Source organism: Falco peregrinus, chromosome 6 (assembly GCF_023634155.1).
Source record: "Falco peregrinus isolate bFalPer1 chromosome 6, bFalPer1.pri, whole genome shotgun sequence".
In the NCBI taxonomy this organism is placed as follows: domain Eukaryota; kingdom Metazoa; phylum Chordata; class Aves; order Falconiformes; family Falconidae; genus Falco; species Falco peregrinus.
In genome coordinates this window covers 37,813,195-37,825,570 of record NC_073726.1, presented here as the reverse complement: position 1 = coordinate 37,825,570, position 12,376 = coordinate 37,813,195, and the positions used below count along the sequence as shown (strand labels likewise).

At 42.6% G+C, this 12,376-nt stretch overlaps 1 protein-coding gene across 5 annotated transcripts in view; it reads left to right on the top strand.

Moving 5' to 3' along the window:
- The window catches only part of HMGA2 (high mobility group AT-hook 2), a 123,066-nt gene extending 111,014 nt beyond the window's left edge, over window positions 1–12,052 (top strand). For 3 of the 5 annotated variants that reach the window (XM_027793401.2, XM_055808633.1, XM_055808634.1), the window contains exon 6: window positions 4,467–6,091. In XM_027793401.2, the coding sequence (XP_027649202.1) occupies window positions 4,467–4,541 (75 nt within the window). In that variant the 3' untranslated portion in view covers window positions 4,542–6,091. Of the gene's footprint in view, window positions 1–4,466; window positions 6,092–8,922 lie in introns of those variants that run through there. The other 2 variants (XM_005242067.3, XM_055808632.1) reach the window with 1 other exon arrangement.
- The last annotated feature ends 324 nt before the right edge of the window (window positions 12,053–12,376 follow it).

The window sequence follows — 12,376 nt, the reverse complement described above, 5'->3', positions numbered from 1 at the left end:
TTACTTCAAAGCTGCTGCTCCGAGGTTCAGACAAGTTTGATCACTTGGCAGAATCTCTCAGCTGGGATTCAAAAGGGAAGATGCTTTATTTTATTATTTATCATTACAGATAGATAGCTGTTCCCAAACCACAGTTGCCAGTGGCTCCGTGGACAAAAGCCGTAATGCTTTTTTAGGTGATAAAGGATTGAAGGTGAATAACTTCTGGCAGTTGCTTCCTGTTTGTAACAAGCAGTCATTTTTAGGCTGGAGTGTGTGTGTGTGTGTGTGTGTGTAATAGAACTCTAACAGGCCTTCCTTTATTATTCTTTTCATGTTCTAAAATGGTGGGGGCGGGGAAAAGGTAAATTATATGGGTTTGACCTCCATTTCAAAGCCTGTTCTAGTGTTCCTTTCCTTACTCCATTCTGGGAGGCCTTCACCATAGTCCTTCCTCTGTCGCTTAACATAAAATATGCACAGAAATTGGCACTGTTTCATGTACCACAGGGGCTCAGGAGGAAGGCCGGCTACCTCAGGTTTACCTGTGTGGGCTCCAGTGTCCTTTTGGGCTTTGCCATCTCAATTGCCACAAGAAAGCAGAGCTGAGGCAGTAACCCACAGAGTTTCAGTGAAGTGTACAAGCCTAAGGATTCTTAAAAATTGGCATCCACCTTTTTTTGCTCTTTCATCTAATTAAGGACATAGGTACTCATAATTAGAGACTATTATTAGCCTCTGCTTGCCTTACACTCCAGTCTGGACTTTGGCTCTGGAGATGGCATGCTGTGTGAATGCAGAGCAGTTTACCACTCCTCTAGTTTACAGCCTCCACAAGAGGTTTGTAAGAGCAGCTTCTCAAACTTGGGGTTAGTTCAGCTTGGTTGTTTATGTTTCTCACAGCACTTCTGCCTTCTTTTCCTTAATATTTTATTTCCTTCCCACCAGAACTGTTTACATCTTGTAGGGTTGAAGCTCTCCAAGACAAAATAGGTCTGTCAGTGTTAGTACAACACCTGTGATTGCTTCAAGCACCATTTTCACTTTAGGTCTGTGCTTTGCAGACTTTAAATGGTGCTTCCTGCAAAATTATTCTGACCAGTACTGAGATTTTGCTGGAGATTTTCAGTCTCCTTTTAATCACATGGGGAGCAGGTTTTTTCAAAGTGTTTTGACCTGCTTAGGTCAGAAAGGCACTTGCTACACTGAGATGCCAAAACGCATTTAAGAAATCTGTCCTAATGTAATTTAGACAGACAGCTGAGTCTCGATTTCAAAAGGCTTCAGCAGTGCAGGCTTCAGCACTGGATGGCCTGATGCCTTGCAGAAACCTCATTGCTAAGTTAACTTCAGGGCTGCTCTAAAATCCAGTGGCAAAGTTTGGCATCTGGAGCGAGCTGAGGTTCCTTCAAGCCCATCTGTAGGAGACATTAAGAGGCAGAGCCTAAGGCAGGTACTTTTTAGGGTATCTAAACATCTGCCAGTGTATTTCATGTTTCTGGAAGTTCTCAGTGTGAGCCCTCCTGGATTTAAAAATCCTGTGTCAGATAAGCCCTTTCAAAGTAGCCAGAGAGACTCATTATCACTCCATTATATCAAACAGTTCTCCTAGTGGGAGATAAACTAGGAGATAGAGAAATGTTTTTTAATCCCCCTTAATCTAAGAGGAAGAAGAGACTTGAATCTATGTTTAAAGAAGGCTATTTAACTTAAAGAGAAATATCCTATCCTGTTCTGTCCTGTCCTGAGGGGATCCTCCTGAGCACTGTCCTGGTCCCCTCCAGTTACCTGACCTTGTCACTCAAGGATCAAAACTTGGCCAAGCCTTGCAAGACGCTTCCTCCAGCAGAGGAAGGGAATTTGTAGGAGTGATTCCTGGGTATGCAAGGATGGTAGATGTCTCTGATGTCTACCACTGTTGTTGGCCTGGGCCTTGCTTACCAGCAGCTGAGTCCCAGTGCAGACCTAGCAATTTCACTCTGGCTGTCCCAGCTAGTTCACTTCCTCTAACAGCAGGGGATGTGGGTTATCCACTAACCCCCATGAGCAGCCTTTTTGCTAGTCAAACAGTGGTGTTATAGCAGTGAGAGGACACCCTTAATTTGCTTACCAACTATGCAGCTCAAAAGCCATAGGCTGGTCACCTGGTGGGACAGCATCAGCGTTTTGCTTTATTCTCTCTTCTCCCCTTCTATCCTTCACACAGTATTTGATTATTTATATAAAAATGGAGTGACTTCAACATAAGAAAGATGCATCCTCCATACGCAACAGCTTGGTGGGTAGGCTTCTTCCTAGAAGGTAGAAAATCCAGTTTGAAGTATCTGCTTCAAATCAGAGAGCATGGGGATTTCAAAACAAGTCTGCATGTGAATTTCCAAACCAGTGCTCTTGCATACATGCGCACTCAAATATAGGTCTTATTCTTGATGTCTGTTGTGCATTGCCTTCCTGAGTGTGGAAACATTGAGGACATGTCCCAGTCACAATGATTTTTAAGACACTTGCCAGCCCTTACGCAGCTCCCAAGAGCATTAGGCAGTTCTGCACATGCCCACCAGCATGCAATTGGGCATTGGGAAAGTTAAGTGGCAGCTCAGCAAGGCTGCTCACTGGTATCCAAATATTGGACTCACACTGTGGTCAAGCCTGTAGTCATTTGAAGGCCAACATCCTTATGTGACAAGGCGGGCTGTTAAAGGCTACGTCCATAGGAACATAGACATTTAAAGCAGGAGTGTTGGTTTCCTGTCCTCAACCCAAACCTGCCCTATCAGCTGCCATCTCTGTATTTTTCTCTATTTACCTCTAACATCATTTAAGTACCAAGAGTTTTGCTTCCTTAGGGGGACCTGCCTGCTCACTACCCCCAGGGCTGTCCCATGCCCTAGCCAGTGTCTGCAGAAACAGTGCTAGGAGGGGGCAGGGGGTCTCAGAACTGATCCGTAGGCAGAATTTTTAACTCTGCTTATAGCCACCAGGCTAGAGAAGTTGGGCTTCTTCTTGCATGCAAGCAGTGACATGCACAGAAATTGCTTGCTTGTGGGCTGGTTGACTTATACGTATTGATATACGGAGCCTCTGTATTGAAATAATTTCCTTAGATGCCCTTAAAAACATGCTTTAGTCCAGCAGTAAGAAGAGTTGTGTGGCCTTTCTGTATAGGGACATGGTGATCTCCTCTGCCATAATAAATCCTTTTATTGTGACGTGTGAAGTAAATACCTGCAACAATTTGAGCTCTGAATCCAGTTTCTGGAATTAAACTTTGCCTTACTGCTGAATGACAGCTGTCACTGAGCTCACCAGTGCACTTTGCAGACAGTATAGAAGCAGCAGATCCCACCCTAAGCTTCATGCAGAGCAAACCTACTCTGAGTGTCTGTTAGTGCTGTAAGAATTTCTAAAGTAGTTTGGTGTGTTGGCTGTGGAGCAGTCAGGATGGCACAGTGTCTCAGCTGGGCACCATGTGGGCCCCTGCATCTGCAATAGGAGCCACAGGCTTCAGGGACTCCTCTGAAAATATTAGTTTGCATGCCAGGGGATTTCAGACAAGTTAACAGCAGACAATGGTCCACAGTTTGCAAATTGCTCTTGTCAGCAGTTCTTTTTGACATATCTATTCAAGCATACCCTCTCGGGCTTAGAAAGCAGCCAGCAAAATCTGTGCCAACAGCTAATACTTTGTTATAAAATAAAAGCTCTGACAAATTCAGAGGCTCCATATGTAGCATTACTGTGATCCTGCAGTTCATCTCACAGAATTGGTTCTAGTTTCTTTAATCCGCTGTTCAGAAATTCATGAGCAGAAGGTGAAAAAACTGAATTGCCAGCTGAATTGCCAGTGAGTTTCTTGAGGCAAAGATAATTAACCTTGAGGTAGCCATAAAGGAGCTTTTTCCCAGGATATTAAAACAGAATAAACATTTTTACAAAAATGTCAAACAGTTGCCTTTCTGCAGGTGGGGCAATGCTCCCCTGAAATGCCAACAACTGTCTCATCATCAGGTCTTGTTGTGACCGCTTTGTGGGAGTCCACCAAAAGAGGGAATGCAGAGATACAACACAGACTGACCTAAGCCTGTCTGTTCTTAAGGCCACCAGAATGCCACTGCTGACTGCTTGTGCTGCCAGAAAAATAGCCTCCACCAACCAATTGTGTATCACCAAATGGAGGTCCTGGGCAGCAGGCAGAGCTATATTTCACCCACACGAGGTCATGGGAACATTGGGTGACTCTGACCTGAAAAGATGCTGTAGTTTAAATATGGTCATTTACTGCACAGCTCCATTCTGGATGATGCCACCTTTGAGCTTTAGAAATGAGATGCACATGCTAGTGGTTATCACTTCACATATTCCTGCAGTATACACCAGTTTGTTTCTCCACAGTGAACAACCTTCAAAAACAGAGATACAGCAATCATAGCTCTGGAGAGGGTTAGTGGGTCCACACATCTTGACACTGCTATTCTGTGCTCTTTTAGGTGTCCCAGGGGATCACAGACATCCACACAGAGCACGTGGGCATGACAGAGGAGACCAGCACCATTCTGGGCTAGGTGCTGGATACCAGATGAGATACCCAGGGCATCTAAAACAGCCCCAGGCTCCTATCTTCAGGCAACCAGATCCCACCAAGGATGTCATATTTTGAAACTGTGTCTTGGGCAAGCCCAAATAGGCATACTGGCTGCAGATAGCACTTCTGACTGAAGCCTCCTGTCCTGCCTCCTGGTCTTTTTCGTTACCATCACCACTGTTAAATCAAGGCCAACAACAGTGGTACCAGCCCTCTGCAAAGCAGCCCTCTTGAGGGCAGATAACTGCTGTGAGCCACTGCAAAGCATTTGTCCTTTCTCTCCTGCTGGGGCCCAACATCAGTGAGAGATGAAGATCCCAGTCCGGTGTCCACATTTGCCAGCCGTTGGCCAGTGATACCCCTCAAGAAAAGACCTGTTACATATTTGTGCACAGAAGAGCTTTGGAAAAAGCCTTCTTGATGGTCTTTTTTGGGAGACACAGCAGCTCCCCGTTGCTCCCTGCTTGGCAGGGCAGTTAGAGCAATTAAGTGTGGAAACAGCTCAGGGTGCTGGCTTGCAGTTTGTCTCACAATGTCACTCTATGACCTGTAGCAACTCAGGATAAACGTACCCCGTGCATAGGACAACCAATGACAGGACATGCCAAGTAAAACTGCTCCTGCAGCATGTCCCCTTGTCAGTCAGCCCCTGAGGATACATGTATGGGGGGCACATGGCTGCACGGGGAGCCACCTGGGGTATCAGCAGCAGGGAGGAAAGCCTGAGCTGTGCATGTGAGTATTTATCCAGCCCTTCAGGTGTTTGTCCTACTCACCCTGAGCTCTGAGTGGCTCCGGCTTCCCTGTTAGCCAGATCCGACCTGGTTTGAAGCTTTCTCAGGTTTCTCTTGCTGGCCCCGCCTCTCGCTAGCTTGCTGCAGCAGAAAACAAATAACCAGGGGAGTAGCTGGTCAAAGCAAAACTGGGTCGATGAACATTTACGCTCAATTAACACACGTCACCATTCTGTCTCCACAAGTACAGTAAATGCACCTAAAAAGTGAGAACAACCTGAATTAAGGCTGCCATGTAACCCGAACCCCTGGCTTCTCGGCTGAGTGCTTCCTGTGCCGGTGCTGCTGAATTTATGGTCTGCATGGCAATCACGCTGTGACTGACTGACTTGGATTTCTAATGCCTGCTCTAATGACCGTGCTTTCCTTCTTGATTTTTTCCCTTCTCTTCAGCTTGATCAGAAGCACATCTGGACTTAAAAAGTATTTAACTCCAGCCCCAGTTCCTCCTTCGACTTTTGACTCAGGGATTGATCCTACTATACGTGGCTGTGGCGGGTCTGTGGGGACTTGTAAGTGCCTGGAGGGAGGGTGCTAACTGGTAGTAAAGTATCCTTCCCCTCAGGTGCCCAGTGCCCTGACATGCCAAGCAATGCGCTTCAGTGAATCTGTGGCTGAAATGACTCCATGCAGAGCCCGTTTGCAACTTCTAAGGAGTGTGGTTTCCGAAATGCCTGTCCCCCCTCCACCTTTTGGGGAGAAGTGTGTGTTCGTGTGAGTGCCGTAGAGGCAAAGGGTGGGTTGCAGATCACAGCTGCACAACCTTCTAAGATTTGCAACCAGGTTTTCACAAGTGCAAAAAGTCCCTCTCTGTTCCTGTCTTACACATCTGCATTTTCTCTTTCAGAACCTGTACTCACTTCCTCCTTTGGGTCTCTCCATGCATATATGTCTGATTTGTATTATCCCTTTGTTTGAATTGTAAGCACTTCAGAGCAGCAATCATGTCTCCATCTGTGTCTTGACAAGGGACTTGCATGATAGGTTGGCTTAAAACCACCCATCTGAGCTATCTTAGGCTTTTGCAAGGAATGAACTTAATGAAGGGAAGGTTTCTTTTTGCTGCACAACAATATGATCCCTTTGCCAGCTTTTCTTCATGAAAAGTCTTTCCTAAGACTGATGTGAATTTGAAGTCTCTAGGCTCAAATATTTTTTTTATTAATTACTTTATTATTTAAATATTTTATAGGGTTTAGCTTGATTTTCGGTTTCTCATCCTTCCAGGTACTACAGTTACACACATTTGCATGTACATACACAGATGAGAGAAACTCATCCTTCATTACATGAACACATATATATATATATATATATACTTGAAGGAAGAGCTTCTCATTAATATTCTTGGTCACTGCAGCATGGGCTACAAGGAAAAAAAATAATACTGTGAGAGTCATAGTAAAAATTACTAGAGTGGGCAACTCCTTAACTAAAAATAGCTCTTTGTGGCCACCCTGGCTGGGCTCTGAAGTATGTCCTTCCACATACTTTGTCTCTTCTCCATCCTCATGCTGTGACTGGAAGTCTACCTTTGTGCAAAATGAGTCCATCAGGTTTCAGTAGTTTCCTGACAAACCGAGCATAAAACAAAGAGAGCTGCTGCTCTGCACCCACGTGTGCGCTGCTGTCTTCTGGGAAATGATGATGAGAGGCGAGGGGCTAAGCATGGTGCTGTAAGAAATTAAGCACATGATCATCATCAAATACCAAAACTTGTCTACCTGTATTATGTTAAGAGCACAAAACCCACAGTTGTAATTTTTAACTGAATTACTTGGCTTGGGGGCAAAGCTGGTGTTTGCCATGATCATCCTGAGTTCTGAATTACCAAAGCTCAAACCAACATATTTTGCACTGTTGCTCCACATGCAGCCCAAATTAGCCCTTCGTTAGGTGCCTGTAGATACCATTTTTCTTCTTGACTAAAATGTTGTAACAGTCACAGTCCCATTCTGTGGGGAAGATAAGCAGGGAAAATGCATTATGCATTAATGGGACTTGATGGAGTGTGAGCTCAGGTCCCCCAGTGCCATGAGAGGCAGAGTAAAACTCGCTTACTTTGTTTCATGAGTTGGGGATCGTTTTCGTAGCAGCACTGTGAGTGTAACCCTGCTACAAATGGACACAAGTTGTTCTGAGGAAGTAATTGTTCATCTGCATGATAGATCAGTGTGTTCTGGAATTTAATTATTAATTGAAAATTCAAGGTCAGAGGGCAGCTGACACTTGACTTTGCTCTCTGTCCTCCGTCCACGGTTTTGATCATGCTACATCTTTCTTTATGCCTGGTGCTCGAGAGAGCACCCCAGTGTCGTGGCCTGTTTCCTAGTCAAGAGGTATAAACCTACTGGCTTAAATATCTGAGGCCCAAGATTTAGCAGGGGGTGGGGGTATGAAAGGAGAGGGGGGAGCATTTGCTTCATGCTTTTCACATTTCCCACATAACCCAAAGCAGACTAAACAAAACCAGTGTGAAATCTCATGGCTTGATGCTGCTATGGTTATATTTTTTAAGCTGTCATCCATTCATTTATACTTATGTTTATTCCCTGGATTTACAGCTTTTTTGAGCCCTTTCTTGCGGGGAGGGGGGGCGGGGGTTGAAACCTTTTGAAAGGGGATTGCAGCAAGCAGTGGCCTGTGATTAAAGCCCAGTGTTTTTCCTTGATGCCGCTCCTCCGCAGCAGTGTCACACATGGTAGCATTTAGGAGCCCTTCACAGCTGAGGTGTTTCAAACACTAATGAATGGAAGTTTGGTCATATAACGCAGGCAATCTTTAAGGCATGCTTTGCTGAATGGTGTACTGTAGTGGCCTGGGAAAGGAAGAGAGTTATAAATTGTGTCAGTTAGCCACCCAGACAAAATGAAGCCATGTGGAAAATCAAATCTATTAAAGTATGAAGACTGTTATAAGCTGTTTTAAGCTGGTCATTCTTAAAAGGTCTCAGTTGGCTGAGGGCATAAATTCCTCTTCTTCCTAGATCTTTTTCACGTGCTGTCTTAGGCGATGATGTGCAGCGTTTGATAAAAAACAGCTTTTCACTGACAGCCCCTTTTATTAGAAATGTTTATTGCCCCCAGTTTACTGCCCGTGTCCCGAAAGGTACTGCACATTTGTTAAATAAGCAGTGTAAGAGCATCGCATTTGGTCAGGCTTGCTGAAGACAAACATGAAGGCAATACTAGGGAGGAGGAGGACAGCCGATGAGGAGGAGGAGGCTTGCCAGAGCACCCACTTAACACTGGATATCTGCTCAAAATGCTTTCCATTTTCTAGCTGCCATGTCGTCTGGCTGTAAGAGGCCCGTAACAGAGCTCAGCACAGACTACTTTTTCTTGGCACCCCTTGGGGTAGGAGGAAAGCCTGGCAAGGCAAAGTGCAGGGATCAGAAAGCAAGGGACCTTCCTGTCCTCCCCAAAGTGGCTTCTTGAGATGTCAAAGAAGCTGTAAAGAGCACTTTGTTAGCTCAGGAGGTAATTGTCAGCTGTGAGAGAAGTGTGAGGTAGCAGCCTGAGATGCACGGTTGCCACAGTATTTATTTTTTCTGTTTGTGTATTCCAGGAGGAGACTGAAGAAACGTCCTCACAAGAGTCTGCAGAGGAAGACTAGGAGACCGCACCATGCAATTTCTACCTCATCAGCAGTTGGGTCTTTTGAAGGGAGAAGACACTGCCTTGACCACTTATTTTCTATTGCCATGGTCTTTCCACTTTTGCCTGGGGTGAAAAAAATAATTGCATAACCTTAAAAAGGATTTGTCTAATAATCATCTTTGTAATCCCTTCACAGTCCCAGGTTTAGTGAAAAACTGCTGTAACACAATGGGGACACAGATTAATGATGCAACTTTTAATTACTGTTTTCTTTTTTCTTAACCTACTAATAGTTTGTTTGAGCTGCTAAGTAAGGGTGAATGGGTCAAGAAGAGCTCCAAATCAGGTTTATGTCACTCACTGCACTACATATAAACAAGAAACTTGTAACATAGTCATTATAATGGGCATTGAAATAGAAAAGGCTGGGTGTGTAACACTAAATAAAGCCTTACAACACTTCCAGCAACCCACTCCCTACTTAGTAAACTCCCTGTTTTAGAACACCAAAGATAAGGGATAGATACTACTCTTTTTTTTTTTCTTTGTAATCTTCTTGTAGACTTGTACTTGATTTATTATTTTTATTTTAATACTTACTGTTATTTCAGGAAAAAAACTAAAAGCTGATCTTTCACTTCATTCAGCTGGTAATCAGAAGAAAGAATTCAACATGAAAAAGGTACTTTCACTTGGCAAAAGGGAAGAAAGACAAAGATACATTGTATAGTTATTGATACAAACATATCAGCAGAAGTAGTAAACAAAATGAACAGCCCTTATCTTCTGGACCATAGGAAGCCAGACAGTTGGCTTTCTGTAGGGCCAGACGTTTTCTGTGGAAACAAAAATGGTTGACACCAAACACTCTTATGCCATTAATGATTAAGTCTTTATTGAGGAAAGTGTTTTTAAAAGTACAGAAGGGTACCTCAAAACTAATTGTGAATTTATCTGAACAAAAATAATTCAGTTGTTTAGTTTAGTTTCAACTAATTCCACTCACCCCATACCAGTATTTCAAAAGAATTGAATCTCTCCTCATTACTCATCAGTCATGATGTAAGAACCAACACCACGTACCTCAGCTAAGCTTGTGCATTACTTTAAGCAATGTATTTTGACATAGGATGGTTCACTGAGCACCTCTGTGCCAGTGGCATTTCTCCATCTTTTCATTCAAAGCAGCACTTTTAGCACCAGATGCAATATTACCCCACTATTCAATACTACCTCTGATTTTTACAAATAACTCAACAGACTGATAAATACATGCTGCTATACACATTTAATGCAGGAAATTTTTACTGGGTAGATAATCATGAGTATCTGCATTTTCCTTTTTTTTCTACTTCAACACCTAATTGCAGTTAAGGAAGCAATACCTTTATTGTGTTTCAGCATGGCTATGTATTTTTCTTTCTCTTGGTTTGTTTTTTGTTTGTTGTTGGGTTTTTTTTTAAATGTACTTACCCCATTCTCTGCTAGACTTCTGTGTAATGTACTGTTAACTTGAATATATTTTTGTACTGAATTGCTGATAGGTTTGTGAGGATAATTTTCTTCAATGACACTACATGACATAGAAAAAAATTTAGCTGTAATGTTTAAATATTACTGTCAAAGTTTGTACCTCAAATGAATTGTTTAAAGAAATGGACTAATTGATTGACAAAGACCTACCTCCAGACTTGAAATGGAATGAACTTGTTACTTTCAGCATTAGTTTTCAAACGTTTGAAACAGTTAGGACTGCAACTAATCCCTAATTCAAAACTATTTTTGTAAAATAACTTGTGGAAAATAAACACAGTTTAAATTACTTTCATATTAAAAAAAAAAATTAACAAAAAATACCCTTCAAAGAAACTTGAAGCTTTGTAGGTGGGAAGCAACAAGCTCAGCTTTTGCATAATGCAATCACAAATATGTGTTTAAAAAAATAATTAGTAGTTTGTAAGAAAATACTTGACAAGTATTTTCATGTATTTTACACAAATGTGATTTTGTAATATGTTTCAGCCAGATTTATTTTAAATGCTTCTTATGTAGAGGTTTTTTATTCTCCTCTCTCACTTTTGCTGTTCTTTGTCTCTCTCCCTCGTCCTATTTCATTTTCTCTATTTCTGTTTTATTTCCCTTCTACCTCTCTTTCTAGTCAGTACTTTGTACCATTGTATTAATAAATGGGCCAGGGGTAGTTTCTCAGGAAGGCGTCTGTTGGTATGGCTTGAGTACCCAGCCAAATGCAGTTTAAGATAACTACTTACTGGCTTCTTCCAAAAGGCAGTGTCAAGAAATGTGGACCTCCTCAAAAGCCCACAGAGGGTTCAGTAACTGAAATCACTGAGAAACAGCTGACTGGAGTATTACAACTTGACATGTTAATATTAAGTGGAAGAGAAATAATCCTAGCTATACAGTAGCTCTAACAGGCCAAATCCAGTGTCACTTGAAGGCAGTAGAAGGAGTTCTGCTGACTTCAAAGGGCATCAAATCAAGCCTTAGCAAGTCCCTTTTGGGGTCTGAGGGTTTTTTTGCATTTTTTAAAACCACAGTATTCAGTGGATGACACAGAAATAATTGCTGGGTGTGTGTCACACTTCAACCTCCGAGAGACTTACCACTCTGATGAACTGCATCTTATATTTTCTATATATTGTAGTACAATCAAAACACATTACTACCTCTTAGGGCCTACTATACCTCATTTTTTTCAGACTGAAAAATTGCATGTGGCCATTGAATCAGTGAGAACATCATAAAATTTTTTATATATATAGTTTATTTTTGTGGGAGATAAATTTTATACGACTGTTCTTTGCTGTCATTGGTCACTGCTAACTAAGACTGGACATTTAACTCTTCTACCATTTCTGCAAGAGAGGTGTGTTCGCAGGAAAAATAAAAACAAATGCTTCAAGTTGTTTAACTACAGTTTACTTTTTCTTTTGAGTGTCTTCTAACTTTTTGCTTTGTTCTTTGTGTAGAGTTTCTGTCTATGATTGTACTTCAAATCGCTTGCTTGTTGAAAAAGTTCCTTTAATGGATTATCACAGTCTGTTCAGCACAATAAACATAATAGCCTCTGTGATCCCCATGTTGTTTGATTCCTAGACTTTTGTCACAGTTCTATAAAATGGGTAATAAAGTTTGGTCACAGTGACCAAATTTGTAAAACTTCACATGCAAGTAGTCTTTTTTTGTCCCAGGACTGTAGGCATGTGCCTGAGAAGAAGTGCATTTGCTGTTGAGGGCTCCAGGGGTGGGTGCTTGGCAGAGAGACACATCTTATGAGGCTCCCCGGAAGGTGAGGCACCCATTCCTGGCCTGGGACTCACTGTGCTGAGGTAAGTGCTAAGCTGTGCACCTGGGGACCGGTGATCCTAATCACCAGATGGGAAACACCATAGCACAGGCCA